Source organism: Magnolia sinica, chromosome 7, assembly GCF_029962835.1.
Source record: "Magnolia sinica isolate HGM2019 chromosome 7, MsV1, whole genome shotgun sequence".
NCBI lineage: Eukaryota > Viridiplantae > Streptophyta > Magnoliopsida > Magnoliales > Magnoliaceae > Magnolia > Magnolia sinica.
In genome coordinates this window covers 91,579,298-91,601,811 of record NC_080579.1, presented here as the reverse complement: position 1 = coordinate 91,601,811, position 22,514 = coordinate 91,579,298, and the positions used below count along the sequence as shown (strand labels likewise).

Below are 22,514 nucleotides of genomic sequence, written 5' to 3'. Positions count from 1 at the left end.
TGGCATGCTTTTGGTGGTCCGATCACGTAATGTGTGGCCCATCTACCTGACGGTCCAATTTTATTTAATTTTTTCTGTGGTCTATCTCGACTGTTAAATTGATGGACTCCACAATAATTGTTGGATACACCTTTGCACAGTGGGGGTACTCGATTCGGAAAAGTGGGGCCCATCATTCCGTAATCTAGACCGCTGGTACGTTGCATCCGACAGTGGATGGTCCATGCACGAAAAATCTCCTCTTTTGTCATATACCCAATAGATTAAAGCAAGGAACCGCTGAAAACGTTTCAAGCGAAACAAACGATGGTCGGATTCGGTAGTGACTCTCTAGTACTGCTGTGGGCCCCACCATGATGTATGTGTTTCATCCACACCGTCCATCCATTTTGCCGGCTCGTTTTAGAGCATGAGCCCAAAACTTGGCCAGATCTAAATTTGGGGTGCACCACGCAAGATGAAAGAGTAGTGATTGAATAGCCACCATTAAAAACTTCTTGAGGGGCACGAAAGTTTTAGATCAAGCTGATATTTGTGTTCTTCCTTCATTTAGGTTTTTGTGCCTAATCAATAGGTATGGATGGCAAATAAACATTGCAGTGGGCCCTAGGAAATTTCAAGTCGCGACCGTTCAATCACCACTCTTCCTCGTGGGGTGGTCGACCTGAAATTCGCATCCTCCTCATTTTTGGGCTCATGCCCTAAAACGAGCTGGCAAAATGGATGGACGGCACAGATAAAATACATACATCATGGTGGGGCCCACAGCTTTTCGAGCACCAACTTCGGTACTTGCTATGGGTGAATCTCATCACCGTCGGATCAAGTTCGTGTAATGATAAGAACCGGGCCTCTATCGAACCAACCACCTAGAACGCCACAGCAAGTGGGACCCACTTTCCATTGTCCAATATGGATCCGATGTGATATGATTTCACATGGGTTTCCAGGGCGAATGATCTCATGCGTTCAAATTTTGGGAAAAGATCATATGTTCGAGTGGGCCAACCATGATGTGTGAGTGCCATCCAACCGGTCATTAGATGCAGCCCCAAGTGCTAAGGCCTAGATTCCAAATTTCAGCCTCATCGATAACTCAGGTGGCCCACCCAATGGGAACAATGCGAGGCATTGAGGAGGCCAGCCATCATAGAAACTTCCAGATAGAACGTGTGGTCAATGATAATTTCATATCATCCAACCTGCTCATCAGGTGTGGCCCACCAGCATTAATGGACAACTCAAGACATCCCAAATTTTAGGTGGGCCAAAAAGATTGAATATGTAGATGTTTATGTGATTATACATTGTTGTGGTGTCCCACCTGAGTTTTTGATAGAGATGATTCCTGGGATGAATGTGATGGTGAGGAAGCAGACTCAGGTGGACGGTTTGAATTCCACATAAACTTTATAGATGGGCCCCACCCACCTCGACAATTGAACGCCTGTGATTATACTAGTCAATCTATGAAAAAACAAGCCATCGAAGCCATCCATCATCTCATCTTGATTAAACTCACCTACCATATCTGGGCCCACTCAAAGCCCCACGGTCCAGATGTATATGATAATCAAGTGGGCCACCCATATCCATAGAATGTAGATGGTTGGTCAGGTTCAGCCGTTTATTTGTTTAGTAAACATGTACCCTGCTGGATGATCACATTGACATCTATGCTGGGGACACCCTGATGAGTGGCTCAAATTTCTCATAACCATTCCCCAAAAACCGTATAGTTGAATCAAGTGGAAATACTAGCAGTCATTGAAATTCACACCCATCCATTGATCAGGTGGGCCACAGTAGTGGGTCAATATGAACCAGATGATGACTTTTCCAATAGGTGTTGACACCCATCATGCCTGTAGGGGAAAAATGGAATTGAAATGGATTTTCAATCTCGTCCAAACGGACACTGAGATGAGTCTTTTCAAACTCGCGAACATAATGGGAGTGCGTTATAGCCGTTCATCTGTAATTGATCTGGTTTGGGTCATCTACAGATAGGCCAATCCAATCAATGGTCCAGATAACCGAACCTTAAGTTCCACCAGTACGGGCGCATTGCTCTTCTATGTGCATTGCATCCGCTTAGGTTCTCTATCATTGATGTTGGCCAAACATAATAAACTGAGAAGTTCTCATGTGTGTGATACCTGGTCCACTCATCATTTGGGACCCACAACATCCTAGCCCAAGAATCAGGTTGGTCCACTTGTTAGGCAGACCATATGGAGGAGGAAATGGAGGGTTGACAAGATATTGCAATGGTCCACATTCAATTTACATGTGGACCAGCCTGATTTTTGCTCGGACGCATTTGCTGTAGACCCCACCTGATAAGGCCCGAGTATCATACATGATCCCACCTCTAATATTGGCAATACACACACGTATCATACATACTAAGATGCGAAGGGCAAAAAAAACAGAAGGCAAAAGCATAGGAAAGCAGGCAACACAAATGGATTAAACCTGAGTAATTTGTAGCAGTGCTGTAAACCATCCTAATTTCGAACGGTTGCAATCAGTTGAGCCGTGACGGTAGCATACTGAACTGCGGTGTGTTGCGGGCTATAATGGTCTAGGAGGCCATACTCTGCAAAGTTGGGCTCGATGTGCATGAAATGACCAGGCAATGACTTTTTCGACACGGTTTCTTGCCATATGTCAACAAAATCTTCCATGACTTGCCTTGATTTCTCTAAGGAAGAAATTGGAAGGTACTCCACCTGCAAGAAAATCAAGCAGCCTTGACTTCATCTGTGATGGGATCTAGAGCTTTGGATTTTATTCAAGAAAGAAAAACAGATAAAAAGACAATAAGGGATCTTTCAAATTAAAATTAAAAATATATATATACAAGAAACTAAGGCCCCGTTTGGCAGAAGAAAAGTTTTAGTCTTGGACAGCCTACCTAGGTTAGGCTCGCCCTAGTCTTGTCTGTCCAAGTCATGTTGTCCTATAGTAACTATTTCCAGCTTCTTTTTCTTTTTTTTTTTCAAACACTTAAGAATAAGGATTACTTGGCACGTGGTGCTAGAAAGTGTACCATGACATGTAACACATGTGAGCTGATTGAAGACGTACAGTGGCACATGTGGCGATGAATAGCAGCACACGCAACATGTGACAGGTGAGGTGATTGAAGATGCACATGCGGCACATGCACATGTGGCATATACAGCACATGAAAGGCACTTGAAGGTTGAATGTGGCCCATTTTCATCACTCAAAGATGGACGGTGGCACCTTGGCATGTGTGTACGATAAGAAAATATCCAGCATGTGCCATAATTTCGACATGTGGATCTCTAAGTTTTTTAGGAATAAAAGCCCTATGGAAATCAGGTGATGACATGTCCACCATCCTACTGCTTTCAACAACAACCATAAGCCCATTGAGCCCACTCTATCAACATTTTGAGTAGAAAAGGCTGCAGCAACTAGAAAATTGTCCCCATTGCAAGCGGAAATAGCTCCAAATTTGAAATTGGAGTCCACATTAACTACAGAATTGAAACAATGGAAGTTTGAGTCTTAACTAGCTTTTTACCGCTCTCCAAAGCATTCAAGTCCCTGGCAACCATGTGGCCTGATGCATCCGTGATTAGCAACAACTCCACAGATTGTTTTCCTTGTGCAATGAAGTGGCTTTTAAGAACTCAATTCACAAATGCAAAGATGGAGAAACAACCTACTTAGGTGTCCAAAATTAACCATTCGGGATGAGCACCAGAACTCCCATGTCTTGAAAATCCCACTGGATTGGCAAGATCCCAAGTGGAGGGCTCGATAAGCACAAAAATGGGGAAGGAAAGACCATCCGTCTCTAGCTCCAGAACTTTGCTCAAAATGGCTGAGCTACTTGGAACAATGTTCATTATAGGAAAGAGATGAAATTATTTTCAGATGCTTTTTTATTGGTAATAAAATTTTATTAGATGAAGCCAATGGGCAATATGGCTACAACTTGGGTTCGGCTCAACCTGAACCTGACTTCGGGTTGTCAAGGACCCAGGTTTGGGTTTGGGTTGAAAACCACCAACCTGATTTGAATTCCAGTTGGGTTCAGGTTGAAAAAATTCAGGCCAGGTTAGGTTGTGTAATCACGTGTATTTGGGTTGGGTTAGGTCGAGTATAAAGGACTTTGGGTCAGGTCGCAGGTTGGAATTTGAGTCAGGTCAGGTTGTGGGTTGGGTCCCGTTGAGGTCGGGTTGGGCTCAGGTTGACATTCGACCTGACCCAACCCACCAAAGTTGCACCCCTAGCAGGCAACTACAATGCAAGAACATTACAGAGAAAAGCAGACCAATGAGAATTGAGAGCATGCAACCTTGGAAGGAATTGGAAAACAAAGCTATGAGACCTCTGCCCAAGAGCAAACAAGACTGTTGACATGATCAAATTACAAAAGAGGACTAAACGCTAATACTGTTGAAGATTCGATTGTTTCTCTCCTTCCAAATTGCCAAAAGGATTGCCATAAAGCACATCCTCCAAATGACCTTGCTTGTCCGATGAAAAGGTTCAAATTTTTCTATGCATAAAATGAATTATGGATAGAGGGAGGCATTGTCCATGACAATCTAAACTATTCAAGCATCACCCCAAATAGTTGGAAGGAAGAGAGCAATGGATGAGGAGATGGTGAACGCTTTCCGAATCCCTCAAACACATGCTACAATGTTAAAATTTATCATGCTTCTTCCTTAAAAGGCGGTTGATAGTAAGAATGCACTCATGACTTGCAACCATGCAAAGGCAATGATCCCAAGGGGGCCTTGGGCCCAAATCAAGCCCATTCCAGCCAGTGCTAAGGATGCAACTTGGGCAGCTCGGAATGGGTCAAGGGTCAACCCAAGCCCAACTCGACATCTAACTCGGTCCACATGTAAGCCGACCCAACTCGAGCCCAACTAGATTTACCAATACTTGGAGCCTAAACTACCTCAAGCTCGGTCAGGTTTGTCAATCCTTTTCTTCCTCTTTCATTCCCACCGGGGGAGGGGAGAAGAGAGGAAGGGAAATCATGGAGGTTTTGAAAACGCTAGTTATTTGATACTCCAACCGCATATGATGCTTAAGACGCATGCACTTAAAAAATTGTACAGAAGCACACATTAATTCACATTGAACTGACTAAATTGGTGGACACACTATGGATAAGCCAGTCCCAAAATCAGATTGTTTGAACAATCCTCTAAACTGTCGACACTTGTTTGCTGAAATGGAACTGTCAGATGTTTCCATTTTAACTTTACATGTAAGCAGGGTATTACCAAAAAACACCTGTTATAGGGTCGGGTTCAGGTTGGGTCAGGTTGCCCAATGCCTCAATCTGAGACAACCCAACCCAAGGATGGGTTGAGGATTTCCAACCTCAGCCCAACCCGACGTGACCAAAATTTCAGGTAGAGGGCCAGTCAGGTTCAGATTGAGCCCGACCCAAGCTGGCATCCCAAGCCAGTGCCTCCCTTAGATCTCAGTTAGGCAACATTGGAGCTAGAGATTTAACCAAGAACTTTTTAGATGAGCCCCAAAGCCATAGAAACGTGTCTTCCCTTTGTTGCCTGAGAGGATGCCCAACAGATTAAGGAATTCAAAACTCCAGATTGAAAAGTTCTAGTGAAAAGAAGGGTCCAGACAATCCCGTCCCCATGAACTCATAATATCTGAAACTCTAGCTTCCTTATGTGTAGCCAAGTTGTAGAGCCTGTCAAAGGAAAAGCAAAGATCTAAATCCCCACTCCACTGATCCTCCCTAAATCTAACCGACCATCCATTGCTGATTTCAAAAGCCACCCCTTGAAGTACAACCATCTCCTATCATTTTTAGATGTTGCTCCATCTAGCTCTAAAACTTTGCCAAAGAGCCTATCTTGACAAGCCGATGTATAAAAGTGAAGGATTAAACTTCCAACGAAAAGCAACAGGAACTTCAAAATGTAAAGAGAAGTATAGGCTAACTAAAAAGGTTTTTTAGTCTTTTTCTATTGATAGTTTTGAATGTGTTATTTTAAACTACAAAAAATATGGTGAGTTTAACTAGCTTTTTCCTTCTTTTTTTAAAAGGCTTCTGTAGCTCCTCAAGAATTTTAAATTTTAAATTTAAAAATAAAATAAAAGAAGAAGAAGAAAAAAAAATCTTGTAGTTCCAGTGATCTGCATAAAATGTGATTTAACATCTCCTGGATGCAAGACGCATTGAATTTCATTAAGTTCAAAAGGGATCTGATATCTCATACCTCCATAACAATTCCCCTAATGTTCTCTGAGTGAGATGGAACGACCTTTCCCACCCTCAGCTGAAAGTCACCAAGTTGGTATTGAAATCCCTGAAAGAAGGTAGAATGCAACAAAGGTTATAAAGTTGTAATGAAGGATGGTAAAGCACACAAAAAACCTTGAATTTTAGTTCTCAAATTTGTTATCAAATCTCTTTCAAGTATGGCTTTCAAAATGATCAATGTGTCCATTGGTGTAACCAACCTAAAGAAGTATAGCAAATATGGATATAGAACCCTTTCTTTATTTCCTTAACAAAAATTCCATATTGAATAACAATATCCGGGATAAGTTTCAAATTCAAAGAAATGGTACATGCTACTACCAATAGTGCTTTGATACCTTCGATTGGAAACACATCCAGAGGGATTTGTCTCATAGAGATGTATCATGGAGGAGTCAGGGCACTGGTGATTTTAGTATTCAATGACTGTGACGACAGGCATTAGTGAGTGGTCCTTTTTCAGCACACTAATGGATTGGCTAGTACAGTTTTGGAAGGCTGCAAGTTCTTAACCACCAGAGTTTCTATTCTTGCTAACAGTTGGATACATTCTTTGATGCTGCTATGGTGATGTAGCTTCACAGCCCACTGCAAGGCCCAACACGTGCTGATTTTAGGCTTTTTGTTGCAAGATTTGGGGCCTAAATGAGACCACATCTGCCATTTCTAGAAGATAGGGGGCTGATGTAGAAGAAATGATTGAAGTTAAGAGGGTGGTGTGTACAGTATGACCCTCTCTAACTCTCCACAGCTCTTGTAGAATGCAGTGCAAATGCCGCTACTCTTTTCTTTTTTTCTTTTTTTTGGATGAATAGATGAAAAAAATTGTTTAACAAAAAGCCATAAGGGACAAATACAACAATGGGCCAAAAATCTCCAGGAACGAATTACATATTTGGAAATCAACCCTCACCAGGTATGTAAAAACCTGCATCGAAGCTTTGCTAATCCCTCCCTCTGCCCGGCCATTAACAATCTCCATACTTATGCCATGTTTGGATATGTGGAATCCAAGGGAACAATATGAAAAAAGTAATAATTATCCAATGATTATTTCCAGGAGCAATATTGAAAAATGGATTCCACTTTTAAGGCTCCTATTTGGATAGGAAATGGAAATCTCATATTCATTAGAAATGGTCACCTTTTTCCTTATTTTTCCTTCTTTTCTTCTTCTTCTTTTTTTTTCTTTTTTTTTGGGCCAGAAAATCCTAAACAAGGTTAACTGGATCACAGGTTGTTATGGTACGCAGCCGCTACTTCCTCCAGCACATTGTATGATAAGAGGTAGGATCATGTGTCTCTCTGAAACATACATTATGTGTGCAATATAGTTTTATATATAAAATCATTTTGCAATTTATATATGAAATGATTAATGTTATTATTGTAGACCACACATGCGTTGTGTTATATAATAACTAAATAATAAAAGTATAGATCTCTACATTGTAAATATAAATTTGCATAACTTAGTTGTTGACATCGTCATCATCACAACTTAGTTAATAGTAGAAAAATAGAGCCAAAATTTCATGTCACTGAAAATAGTGACCCAGATTGTAAATAACCTGTAATCTGAATTGCTTGATCCGAAACGGAAAACATTGGGGATTTTGTGTTTTAAGTAACATTGTCTAATGATTGCTTTGTGGAATTAACTTTTTTTGCCATCCGAACAACCCAAAATGTCAAATCAAAGGAAAAAGTTTTCTTTTCACGTGGATTCCACTTATCCAAACACGCCCTTGGTAACATAGGTACCTAATTTGCCCAATTGTTCCTCAAATTACGAACTAGTTCAATCAAACAAATTCATACTTCGATCACCCTGGTTCTATAGTATAGATCGAGCAAGTTCAATCGACTCCAAGCTCAATACAAATTTGATTCGGTTCAAATCCAATCAATCGATTTTCTTTATAGGAAGGCTAAAAGGAGGGAGCTTGCACAAAGAAGGTTAAAAGAGAGAAACCTTGAAACTCAGGAAGAAAGGTAAAGGAGAGAGACTTTGATTTCTTTGTGTGTGTGTGTGTGATAGAGAGAGAGAGAGAGAGAGAGAGAGAGAGAGAGAGAGAGAGAGAGAGAGAGACTCTAATACTCCCATAACCATTCCTCTTCTTTGCTAGGCTGGTCCATGTGATGGTTTCTTAACCTCTCAAGTCAAAGGTTCGAGGAGTTGGGGCCATCATATTCAAAAACTTTGATACTCTGGCGGAGTGTGATGCTCCATATGCATGGACACTAACATTGTACAAGTACAAGACATTTGCCACAAGTTAGATGGTCATAACCTGAAAGGCTACCAAACATAAGATTGTAATTAGCTAATTGGTGGACATCTAATGGACATTTAAAATAGAAAATAGCAAATGTTGCAAATTTAAAAACAAATGCCCAAAAATGTGAGCTCAAGATACTCTAATCAATCTTGTTTGGGCATATTCCCCATCTATTTAACATTATTTAAATTAAAAAATAAAAAAATAAAAAATCCCGTTCTATAGCAGGTCCTACTTTAGCTAGTCGAATTTTAGGCACATGCATGCCACGATTACAATTTTTTATACGCATGCATATGGAGCACAGCTCTATACCATAGTTTCATACAACTCCTTAAAACAAAAGGCCCCAACCTACTATCCTCATCTGACTTCAAGAGAAGCCTATGGTGATAGTTCACCAACATTTTAATTTTTGTGTTGTATCCACCATGAAATTGCATGCATGTCAATCTATACCATCCAAATCATTAGTCGATGGAACATTTTCTGAAGCTACACTAATCAAACAATTCTAATAATCTAATTTGTGGTTATGAAATGGATGGCTAGAAATAAAATGATCAGCCATCCAATTTAGATAGAGAAATCAGATGGCTAGGCTGATTGGTGTAAATTTTGGAATATGATCCACACCCACAAGGCGCATGGCATGGACAATCCAGACAGTTCCACATGTATGCCACAAGTAGCACATTGAACGAGACACCAGAATATAAAATATGGTGATAAACTATCACCTTGCTCTTGCCCCCTATGGCATCTCCTTTTCGAGGAAGTATGGATACCTCATTAGAGTACAATCATCCGTGCGCATGCAGCACTAGCAGAACACATGGTATTCTGATCCAAAAAGTTCAAATTGAAGGTCTAGTATAGATAGGTCATTACCTAGAAATCAGACTGAAAGGATGTACCCACCTTCTGATTGATAGGCATCAAAAGGACAATTAAAACACAAAGAAGCCAATGGTCCAATTTTAACAAACATATGTCCATTGTTTAGAGGTTAGGATTGTCTAATCAGTTTGATTTTAGGACCATGATACATCTAAACTGGGGCACCAGAATTGGGTAGTTTGGATTGAGGCAAATACATAACAAAGGCATGATGCACACAAAAGGTTGCTCACACAAACAGTTGGTACCCATTTTGCTTTTACAGATTGATGTTGTGATTCTTTATACCTTGCTCTTTCATTTCTAAAATACTAGACTTAGAATCTTATATTAAGGTGTGTTTGAGCGCCATCAAAAAATGACTTTTAATGTCTTTCATCTTGAAATGTGCTGACACAGGCTGTTGAAAATGAACCAATGGAAAATATTGAAGCGAAGACTGTGGCCCACTTAAGCATCAAACAGGCCTGAAATTTCACCTAAAACCATTTCTCATGATGGAGAGTCAGGTAAACGGTTTGGATTTGACTTACACGTGTGCCAGAAGCGGACAATCACTCCATCTAGTTAGCGTATTTAATTTAATTTTTTAAAATGCCTATCTAACCTTTCTTAGTAGTAGCTTAGATTACTTTTATTTTGTCAATTTACCATCTCCTGCATATTTTATTTCCATTCAATAATACTTGCTTTAAATTCTATGTTGCATTCTCATTCATCGAATTGAGCTACTACATATAACAAGCAAAACATTAATGGTGGATAACTCACAAACATACATGCATACTGAGACAGGACAACTAACCACTTGCTCTAAAAGATCGAACTGATAGAGTGTGGCAAATCAGTCCCTTTATCTCATAGCCCAAGCCCCACTTCCCATGGGTTAGGCCCTCGGCCGAACCCCCCTCGTGGGCCCACATCACACGAGTCACCTGCCTCACACAGACCGCCTACCACGAATGTGCCCCTGCATCCCATAGGCCACCCCACTCAAGCCTGGTGTGAAAATGCCTATGCATTAATCACCCCAGGTGAAGAGTCTCGAACACGAGACTTCCTGCTCTGATACCACTTTGATGCATGACAACTAACTACTTGCTCTACAAGCTTGAACTAATAGTGTGGTGAAGCAATCCCTTTTATCTCATAGCCCAAGCCCTACTTCCCATGGGTTAGGTCCTCGGCCGAACCCCCTCGTGGGCCCCACATCACATGAGTTCCGCCTCACACGGGCTGCCTACCTCGAGCGTGTCGCTGCATCCCAGGGGCCACCCCACTCGAGCCCGGTATGAAAATGCCCCTACATTATATACATGAGGCAATTTGTTGAATATCTTCTAGTCCGTTTATTGAAAGATTAAATGGTGGCAATCACTAACTGAGGCTAAAATTGGTTGGATCGATTTCCTTGGTTTTCTTACTTTTAAGTGGATTTTAGTGTGTTTTTGAACTGACCAGAAAATTCGCATCTAGCGATTGATGGGACCCAGCAATGCTTATGGTTTGACAAGAACAATGTGTTTGTAGAGTTTTAAAGTGGGTCTTATCTTTGGTATTTGTAACTTCAAGTTCACTGCTAGTAGTTCAAAAGGGCAAAAAAATTTAAAATCAAATCAAATCAAATAAACTAAAGACACAAACCATGTCTACTTGAAGCATTGTCCAAAAACAAAGCTAACATCATTCCTTTTCAGAAATATCTTTCTATAAGGAACTTCTGTTTTGCACACATTAAATGTTAAGTGGCTAAATTCTCCTCTTTTCACTTATCTTGCACAGTCTTACTGCCATGGTTTGTCCATCAACAAGTTAGGAGCTACCAATATCCTTGGTATGAAAGGGGACCTAGGTTCCTCATGGATAGAGGACGGCGGGGGCCACTTCTCATGGCGCTTGCTTGATGTGACCAGGAAGTTTAATCTGTTACCCAACCCGTGGGTAATTGGTGAGTCAAGTGACACTAGTGTTAGTGTGTTAGTGGCCTAACCTATTGCATTGAGAGGAATATTCCAAAGTGGTTCGAGTGCAAAATGAAATCTAAATCTAAAAAACAGAATGAGTTTCTTTTAATTCTTACTTGAAAAGTGCTTGCTAAAAAAGGGTCTGGTGTAGGGTGCAACATGCAAGCAAAGAGCGTGGGGTGGTCTATAGTATTCGGTAAATAAGGCCAAAAACCACAATGAAGGCTCATGATATGAAATACATGGCGCAGGTTCAAAGTTGACAAAAACTATCCCCATACGAAAACCAATTCCCAAATACCGCCAGCCAACCAAATAATCCCAAGCAATCAATCCATCAAGTTATAAATAAAAACCATTGTTGTCATGTACGATCACATAAGCCATTTTTTTCAAAAGGATTGCATATGCCATCATGGTATATGCAATCTAGGATTGTATGTGATGGCATACTTTTTTGTGCAATAAATATGTGATCGCATATGTGAGTATGTGATGACATACTCCATATGCGATCACATATTGTTTTGTTAAATTTTATGTAAATATAATATAAATAATTAAATATATAACTTAATTTATAGATGGTCTAATAATCTCAAACACTTAAACTACAATGAAATAGATAAAAGAACCCAATCCAATCACTTGTAGAAATTAGGCATAGTTTTTCTTAATTTTTTAGATTTTTTTTTTTTCAATTCGTTTTTTTTTTATTTTTCCCATTTCCTTATTTTTATTTTTATTTTTAAGCCAGAGCAATATGCGAATGACATATGTTGGTCACATATGATGGCATATTGACGACATTGATCAAGACCATGGCAAAACTAATTTAACGACCAATCAAGTATTGGCCCATGGCAGACAAACCACTGGCAAAACTATTTGGGTTGACGATTGATTCATCAGTTCAACAAGGAATCAAAAAATTCAAGTGAACTCTAGTTGGTTCATGGTGAAGCATTTACAGAACAAAAGTTCAGTTTGACCCAATGTTGTTTCACAATTCACATTGAATCAACTGATTCAATGCAGAATCGATCAAATTGGCAAACTACATGACCATAACACAAATTCATGGTTTATAGTTGGAGAATAGGCATATGTTTTTGCACGATAATCATCGCAAAATGAGTTCCTAAATGAAACATATAAAGATGCATTATTTGTCTGCTATGATGCAAACTTCTATGTATACATGAGAGCACAACTTCAGTGCACACAATAGGCACCAGGAGTCGGTGTGCACATATCTCTAACCATTTAACGATAGTTAGCTGGAATCTATCAACGTGGACATATCTCCCACCATTTAGAAACAATTTGCAGGAATCTAGCAGGCATTTCAAAATTCGAATTTTCAAAAAGCCCATTTTGAAATGCGTGTTCAGTTTCCAGCCACCCACTATTGGATGGTTTGAGATATGTGGGCAAACAACAATAGGTGCACACAGTTACAATACAAACCTTTCCCTTTTATACAATAATATCAAAGTGTGAACAGACAAACAATGCATGCATGACTACCTCAAAATTGAGTGAAACCCGGGATTTGTAAGATTGCAACTTCTCCATGATCGTCTGAATGGAAGAATCTGCCTCGAGCACGATGCGCTGTCCACGGATGATGAAGTAGTACTTGTTGGATTGTTCTTGAAGTGAAATCCCAATAAAATCACGGGGGTACTCTGCCGGGGCATTTGGATCTGGCAAGGGGGGAAATTTGTAGTATTGAGAAGTATGACACAATGGTTGCACAAAGTACCACATTTTTATTCAGCGCGGAACTCTATACATGTGCAACCCGTTCTCACTAAGCAAGACCACTCCTTTGGTGGCTCCCACTTGGATGGCTGATGGACAGAAAAATTCCTCATTGATGGCAGCCTTCTTTCCTCTCATATGATGGTTGGCTGTATTTTTCTTTTTAACTATCCATTCACTGGCTGGTTATTGAATGGTTATGATCTTCCATTTCTCTGAAAGATTGCCCATCCAAGGTGTTCTCACTGTATGAACCTTCTGGATCATTAAAAAGTGGGCATGATGTGTGACGAATGCCTGTCCAAGTGCTTTTGGGACTGACATTTCAAAGTGTTGTGCAAGAACACAAGATGAATACTTTGATCATTGGGCACCTAGCCAGGACAAGTGGGATCCTCGTTTGGTGGCCAAGACCATTACTTGGATGGATTCCTCCATGCATGGACCATGACACAAAAATCTCCCATACTGCAAGATTTTGACAAAAAAAAAAAACTCCCAATGGTTCCAGTGCAATAGTCCGTGAATAAAAAACACGAATATGTCGTTTTTGAAGGAGAATGGCCTCTTAAAAGCTCCTTGCATAGTTAAATTTCATAAATAAATAGAAGATGCATTATATTGTTGTTGCAAACCCATTTTTAGTCATTTCATTCTCCCACTATATTTCTACAAAAAGTCAAACCAAATAAGGACTCTATCCACTGTGATCTAAATATCTTTACTTTCTAACTAAGCAGATCCTAAACCGAATCCCATGCCTAGCATACTTAGATTGGATCTTATCATTCCATCACGATTCGAATCAACGTTGTCCTCAAGGTTGCTTCTAGTTATCACTCAGATCCCAAGCAAGAACCTTACCATCATTCTCTTTGTTGCTGAGTGAAAAGCCTGTGCGAAAAGGTTGTTGAGTTTTGCAATAGTGTCATGGTTAGTACTTCTCATCATAATAATAAAAAAGCCCTTCATTGTGCCCCTCCATCTCAGCCAACATCCACTATTTGACAATGCCTTTTCAATGGTGTAGTTTGATTCTTAAGATTTTCCTCGGATCATCCTTCCATTCATACAATTCTCTTTAGTAGAGAATGGTTGCAATTGTTGGCACTGAACCAATATATTTTCTTCCTCTAATTTGAACAAGTCTAATAGAAGTGGTCATATAATCAGAGTGGAACGTACATACCAAGTGTCACAACTCATCCTTAAGACTGCTAATAAAATAAGCTTACAAAAAAAATATTACAACTTCATCAAGCTTGTAGTTGGATTAGCCAATCTCTCAAATTGCGCCTGATATTCCAAACTTCTTTGTTTTTGAGTAACACTGCCAGGGATTGAACCATGGATCACTCACACACACTACGTAGTCTCTGCCAGCTCATGCAACGAGTGGGAGACACAATGGTAGTTTCAACTAAGTGAGTGCCTGATATTCCAAACTGTCTTAGTTTGTTTCAACTGAGTGCTCTAGTAAAGTCCTCATACCCAATTAAAATGCACACACAACAATTGTGAGAACTCACTCCACGTCAGAGAGAAATAACTATTCTCCAAGCCAATGCCAACCACCGATTCTCCGACATTTGAAGGCAACGAATTGCTCGGCCTGACATATCCAACTGGTTAGATCTTTTCCATGGAATCATGGAAACTCTAATCAGATATGTCAAGTTTGTACGGCCCCTATTCATGTCATTCTTCTAGCTAGTCAATCCCAACATGGGATATGGGCAGTTGACCGAAGTATGGGTGGAAGCCTCCTATGCCCTGGCACTACCAATGCCGTGCACCATCAATGACGTCTGCTAGGTGTCTTCAAAACCACAATGGCAATCATCCATTGCACATGTTCCAATGCATGCATTCCTCTTGACACCCTCCTTGAGGGGATTTTGAGTTCTACTTCTAAGAGTAGCCAGTGTTTTAAATGTCGACGATATCGGCCGATATATCCCACGACATATCTTGTATCCCACATGTGCGATACGAAACGCACAGTTAGTGCCGATACATCCCACATGTTTGATCTGATGAGCATTTTCAATTTCCAATCCCTTTTTTTTTGTTAAAATTATGTTAAATCGATGTCAAATGGTTACAAATCCATTGGTTCTTCATGTTTTGCATGAAAAATCATATAGATTGAGCTTTGATTTCGATATCCATTGGTTCTTCATGTTCTCCATTTTTATTTTTATTTTTGAAATCTTCATTCAACTAGCTATCAATTGAGCCTAAATTCAAAATTTGCATGTAGGTGGGATTTGGGAAATTTTGGGGATATTTTGAAATTTCTCCAATTTCTCCCAAATTGCTTGCAATGTTGCACTCCAAACATGAAATCAAGAATTTATGAGAGCTGATCTACTGATTTGTTAAGTCATTGTCAATTTTTGAAAAATAAAATAACTTTTAATTAAAATTAATAAAAAAATATATTAAAATATTAATTCTTTTTTGAAATTTCCCTTCAACCAAATGTTAATTGAGACTAATTTCAAAGTATTTAGGAGTGTTTGATAAAACAATCATCACATACACTTTAAATGTTATACATTCAATTTGAATATAATTGCCCTAGTTCAGTCAGACAACGCATAGCTTAGGACTCTATACAAAGGAAACCTATTGTGTACACTTCTTTTTTGAGATGTTATTATTTATAAGTGTATATTAAGGTCTTTTTTTAACAATCATTGAAGTCTCATTGAAAATTTCAACCATTTTCCCAATGTTTCCCCATGTTTCCCAAAAAGTGCGATAAATTACCCAATACAAACGATATATCCTGCACGATAAACAATATGTATTTGTATCCCAAGGATGCAATATGTAATGCTATATCGATATTTCGAACACTGAGAGTAGCCAAAACTCTATCTTCCTCTCTTTCAAAGCTTGTTGTTATCTCACTCCGCCTGCCATTGCCCAAGAGCATGACCGCTCTAATACTGGGCGATGATAATATGTAATAACCAAACAAGTCGATAATAATATGTAATAACCCTATAATAAATAACACAAAGTATGTCCTCTTCAAGGAACAACAGCCTCTTAAAGGCTTCTTTAAGTAGTTAAATTTCATAAATTGATAAAAGATAAATTACATAGTGATGTAGAGTGGATAGTAGACACTTTCATGGCAAAGATGGACCAGAGAAGGCCCGATCGGAGGCGGAAATGATCCGAACTGTCAGAACATTAAAACATTTGTATCTCGCAAACCGGGATGAGTTTTTCAACATATCATATATATTTGGGGTACAGGAAGCTACTTTAGCCAACCAACCCCGCAACGCCGGATTGCCCACGCCGGATTTGTGAGATTCCATTAAATCAACAGTTAAAAGTCCCTTTTATTTTCATTTTTACTATAAATAGTAAGTTTTAGTATGAGTATAACTTCTAATCCTTTGAGTTGTAGGAGTTGTGCCCAATATGAAAAGGGCTTAGAAAAATTAGGAGAATAACGTGGTTAGGCTAAATTGGACACTTACTATTTTTGGCCGAAAACCATGAAGTCTAGTAGGAATGGAGACCATCCACAAATAGTAAGTTTCCTATTTATAGTAAGTCAAGTTTTTAGGGTGTTTGAGTTGGAGTTTGAGTCTAAAACTCCATCCTAGGTTTGAGCTCATTATTTAAAGGGTTGTAATTTCTTTTTTACTTTTTTTTTTTTTTTTTAATCAATCAATTTATTTCGAATTTATTAGAAATTAGTTCTATTTTTTATTTCTCGTGGATTTGAGGAAACTCTGTGAGGAGTCTAGAGAGCTCTATAGATTCGGAGTAGTTATTCCCTGAGGAAGACGGTGATCGACCTCATCACGTCCTTCCCTACGTCACATAGTTATCATACATGACCCTTTTATATCCACTTCATTCTCCTGCTATTTTTTTATAATAAGTCAAACCGAATAAGAATACCTAGGTACTATGGTCTCAAAAGATCTTATTTCTCTAACTAAGCAATCCTAGAGGCCAGTTACTCCACAAATCCTTGTAGTATAAGCTTATTCATGCATGGTGCCCACCAGGGTGTGTTTATAGCATCCAACCTATCAAGCAAGGCTGCCCCACGATGAAAGTTGGACGGCCTGAAAATCAGGCTGATCCAACCATCATGTATGGCCACAATGTCAATTTGCAGGCTTTTGGGTAGATGTCCATTGTTTTCTATGGTGTGGTCCACTTAATGATCATGTAGGCCTTATCTTTTGGGACATCACATGATCATGGTGGGCCTCGCGTTCACGGAGGGCCCCACCATACAAAACAACAGCCAACCATAGCCCACGTGATGGTTGGATCGACCTGACCATCCAACTTTCATGGTGGACCAACCATGCTGGACCGGTTGGATGCTGTACATACACCCCAGTGGACCCCACACGTAGCACTTGTAGAATGTACTAACTCTACAAGGGCTTGTCGAGGAACCAGACTCAATCCTAAATCAAATAATCAAAATCCATCCACCCCATACTCAAACTGGATCTTATCAACCAATCTGACTAATTTCACGTTGAATGTGGACCATGGCTGCATTTTTTTCGACCGTATGTTTGCATGCCCACTTATTTAAGGGCTAAAATCACTCAATCCGGGAGATCCCCAGAATATCAACCATCCAAACTATGGCCCATTAGATCAACGGTCTGGATCACCGAACCACCGGCTCCACTTACACAACATAACTGCTCAGCAACGACTATAAAATGTCATCTGCCCCAGGACCATACACTACCCAAAAACACACACACAGAGAGAGAGAGAAGAAGAAACCTCTTAGCATGGGCTTGTAGAAAGTGATGGTTGATCTCCACCGTCCATCCTTGGTCCCGTTGATGCTTTCAGCGCACTGGGACACCTCCGTGAGGATCTGGCTGTTGACTGTCGTTCCCGCGTTCGGCTGCCAGTGCAGAAGCCTGCGAAACAACGGTCGAGCTATCTGAGCCGTTCATTTCAAATCCGATAATCGGAATTAGAAGCCTGCGTAGCGTAGAAGTATACAGGGAAGTCTTACCATTTTAGGGGCATCGTTTTGGTGGTTTGGAGAAGAAGAGAGGCGAAGGTTAAAGGGAATGCGCATAGGAGCGTATTTGAGTACTTGGTACTAAAGGAGATTCGCGGGACACGTGCGGACGTCGTAAACGTGTGCAAGATCCTTCCATCCGAGCCATTCATTGAGTGAACCCGGCGATTGAGACAGGAAATATATGGCTGGTAAACGCATCTCGTGGGCCCCACGTGTACGTCGCAAGCTGTTGGTTACCTTTGTGACCATCCATTTTCTGCCACACGTGCGTGACGCGTGTGGCCAAGGCCAAACTCAATTCGAAGTGCTTAGTTGATTTGGGAGGTGAGTGAAAATTTTGCTGGAGTCGTGCCCAGCGAAATAATGTGCATTCTAGATGCGATTAGGTCAATCTCAGCCACTGATTATTGATCTTAATAACAATCTATGTGAATTATACAAAGAGTCATTCATCTATGACGGTTGAGGACTTGAAAATAAAAAACAGTGATCATTAATTAGAGAGAATAACAGACGATGAATCTTAGTGTATTAATGTGCCACGATTGCTTCAAATTTTTAAGCAACGTTTGTAAACATTTTATTTAGTTATTTTATATGAGGAGATTGACTTGCATTGTGATGGACAGCCTCTACTATCAAGAACCTAGTGTCACTTATACATTTGCCTTATATAAGAATGTAAATATGACGAGGACATAATATTATAATATTGAACATTTGGACAATTTGATTGGATGATAAATTCGAGTCAATGGTTTGAGAGCCTATTAATTCATGTTATAGTTAATGTAATTAAGGAGTTGATGTGGCAAAAAAAAGTATCAACACATATAATTGATAGCGCATGAAGGTCATAAACTTCATTAAGTAGCTTTAGCTAACTTTACAAGACGGACTAAAAGATATTGAAAGCAAGTGATGTTAGGTATTACCATCAAAATTTGGGATTAGATCATAAATATGTGAGTGGATAAGATAGTGTAATGGACTTCCCACATAGTATAGTACTTATAAGTTTGTAAGGTAATGCTCTTTCATGCGTGTATATACCCATAAAACCTAACTCTTACTTATATATAGATTCCATCTTAGAGGAGAGCTCGAGACTCAAGAAAGCTGTAAATGTCTCCCCGTGGACATCAATTAGAGCGAGAGAGGAGAGGGAGTGTATCTCATCTATTCATCTTTTATCTTCTTTTTTTTTCTCCAACACATGTAAACGTATAAGGTCTATCTTATGAATGACATGCATCTCCCTTGGTCTTTATCACAATAGCAGAAGATGGCCTTTTCACCTTCCACTTGAGATAGACAAGGAGAGATATCTTAAAGCAATGGATCTACATTGATAACATAATGGAAAAAACCAATTTAATCCCACCAAGGTAAGATTTAAACCATTCCCTTTAGTTTTTTATCATATAAATATGAGATTATTATAATGTATTCTCAAAAAATTAATATATAAGAATTGGTTAACAAGCTGGACATGGATTTGTGTGGTGACTATACCACCATAGGCGTCAGCAGTAATCCGACATGGTAGGATTTGATTGGGCCATGTGTCTTTATAAGAGATGGGGTCACACAAAATATGTTTGAAAATTATTAGGTTGGTGGGTACTCAACTGTCTTCATCTCTAATAGCGGCATGTAACTTAATCAAATCATAAACACTGAGTCACTGCAATCTGCATTCAAGATATTATGATTAGGGTTGCTTGTATAAGTGACTCATTGCATCCAACCATGTAGGGTCTACCAAGTCAGAGTTGAATTTGATGGACCGCATAAGATTCATCCAAGTCTTGAAACCATGGCCTTGGCCTCGGCCTCGCCCAAAATTTATTAAAATCTATTTCCCATGATATATTCCAAGTCCATCAGTTAATCAAGTGGACTTCACATGCATAAAGGATACATTTTTAGAAAAATTAAAAACCAACAATCTACATGAAAGATGCACATGTATCTAATTGATTATTTGGAATTGTATATTTCTAGAATATTATTTGTTTTGTTTGTGCTAGACCACGTTGGCTAAAGTGGCATTAGCCCAAACCCAACTTGAGAATTGATCTAGCTCAGGGCTAAGGACCCGTTTGTTAAATTGGAACTCTAAATACTGAATCCTGAAATCTGAAATTTGAAGTTAAAAAACTTGTTTGATAATTATGGCCAAAGTTTAAAAACTAAGTACTGAATTTGAAACAACTTATTTGTTAACAAACATTTAAAATGTCTGAAATATGTTAATTTAACACATTTGCCCCTATCTCTCGTTTGGAAATGTTTTACATTATAAATAAATTATTTTTTATTAAATGAAAATAAAATCATTATTATATTTAATTCAGATTAACTAAAATACTTAATAGAAAACTAAATTTTCAATATTCATAGGGCCCTCAATTCCTCTCAGTGAGAAGATTATCTGTCACACCACAAAAATCAGAACCCGAGTTGGCCAAGCCTGAACTCGAACTTCAGGACTATAAGTTGTATTTAAATAAAATATACATCGCAACCCATTTTATTTTCTGCATTTTCAAGGTAATCAGAGCAGCTAAAAGGATACTAATCATCGTCATTAAATATTGTTCACTAATCAATCCTTTAATATTTAATTACATTGACATTCAAAAATAAATAAAGACAACATACATTGAATTTTAATTAATTCCTAAATAAACAAGGATAAAAGTCTTCAATCTTACAAATCCTGCAAAACAATCTATACTGGTGTGAGCGTGATAGCTCGTAAGGTCACGTTGTTCTCAAAATTGAAAATTATACGTTAACACAAATACAACTCAATAAAACAAATAGGATTAATTACGAGTATTAAATTATCATTTTACGTAAAAACAATAACAATTTATTTTCCATGATAATAAAATAAGACAATACAATCATCTAAAATCCTTTTTGGTTCAATATAGGGTAGAGCACTCGTGTGTGTTGATCCTTTTAGGGAATGACCATCGGCAGAGCAGCGGTGTTGATCCTTAGGGAATGACCCTCGGCAGAACACCTGGTGAATAGACTTTTAGGGTAAATACCTATGGTAGAGCACTTCTGTGTGTTAATTCTTTTAAGGAATCACCCAGGGTAAAGCACCTGTGCCAATCCTTTTGGGAATGACCCTGAGCAGAGCACCCGTATCGTGCCAATCATTTCGGTAATGACCCTAGGCAGAGCACCCATAAAAATAACATAGTGATCCTTTTAGGGTAGAGCACCTATAAATTGAAATACATTCTTCATCATGTAATAATAATAAAATAATTATAATTCAAGCACGTCACGATAATAGAATGAAGTCGATCAATTAATAACTCAAATAAATTATCTCTACAATATGTAACCAACAAATAAAATAAAATAATATCTAACTAATGACAATGATCAAATAAATATAATACATAATAAATAATCAAATCAATTTATATGTTAAACTAAAATTTCCAACAGGGAAGATCACCCACCTGTTGTGATGATAAAACACTCTGATATAGATATGAATTTTCATAGGATTATTTTCTGGATAACAATCTGCTATAAATCTGATTCGATGTAACGATCACAAGCACAAATGGATTTGTATGCTAGAATTGGTCTGATCGAATAAAATTTACCTATGGTTCCAATACAATTCTCACAATTAGGGTTTTTATCTATGCAACAGCTTCTGAAAATAAATGAATAATTACAAGCTAATTGACTCAGTGAGTTGGCTTATATTACAGCTATACATTGCTTTCAGATTAACTATCTGGGAAACAACTTACCTGTTATAGGATGTAAATATACATACTAAGACCTTGAATATTAATTAATGGTCAAATCAATTTTTAATAAGCCTTATGGAAAGATTTACTTACTGTGATGTTGGTTTACATAGATCAGACAGTGGTGGTATAGATGAAGAAGGCGATCATGTCAAAATCTGCAATGATGCATTTTGCGACACTGATAGTTGTGGATGGTTCTTACGGGCCATACAAAGCTTGTAGGCTCCACAAATTGAAGCTTTGGATTGATTTTGTTGATTAATTCTGAAGTTGGAAGGTGCACCTGCTAGTTGCATGAAATTGAGAAGTAGGAAGAAGAAGATTTTTAGAGATCTCAATGGTAGGCCTTTCAATGGCTGTGAATCGATGAGTGAGCAGACTGGAATTACTGAGGAGAATCTCCATGATCGTAAGATAGAATATTTGTATATGAAGTCTGAGAGAGGAAGGAACGTGAGAGTGTGA

General features: G+C 38.8%; 1 protein-coding gene across 3 annotated transcripts; it reads right to left on the bottom strand.

Moving 5' to 3' along the window:
* Positions 1-1,872: 1,872 nt before the first annotated feature.
* LOC131251698 (mediator of RNA polymerase II transcription subunit 20a-like) lies at positions 1,873-18,391 on the bottom strand. 3 transcript variants are annotated; one of them, XM_058252588.1, is made up of 6 exons: positions 18,241-18,390; positions 18,000-18,142; positions 12,972-13,150; positions 6,252-6,341; positions 2,479-2,735; positions 1,873-2,000 (listed from the first exon to the last, which is right to left on the bottom strand). In XM_058252588.1, exons 1-5 carry the CDS (start codon positions 18,252-18,254, stop codon positions 2,511-2,513), a joined length of 651 nt encoding a protein of 216 aa, XP_058108571.1. In that variant the 5' UTR covers positions 18,255-18,390; the 3' UTR covers positions 1,873-2,000; positions 2,479-2,510. The 3 variants fall into 3 exon arrangements, with proteins under 3 accessions (XP_058108571.1, XP_058108570.1, XP_058108573.1); XM_058252587.1 differs by lacking the exon at positions 1,873-2,000 and having other exon boundaries at positions 2,457-2,735; XM_058252590.1 differs by lacking the exons at positions 1,873-2,000; positions 12,972-13,150 and having other exon boundaries at positions 2,457-2,735; positions 18,241-18,391.
* Between the last annotated feature and the right edge of the window lie 4,123 nt (positions 18,392-22,514).

Coding starts and splice junctions, on each gene's coding strand:
- LOC131251698 (XM_058252588.1), bottom strand. Junction 13,151..17,999: donor CTACAAGCCCATGCTAAGAG/GTTTCTTCTTCT, acceptor CCCCCTTGCCAG/ATCCAAATGCCCCGGCAGAG. Junction 2,736..6,251: donor TTAGGGGAATTGTTATGGAG/GTATGAGATATC, acceptor ATTTTCTTGCAG/GTGGAGTACCTTCCAATTTC.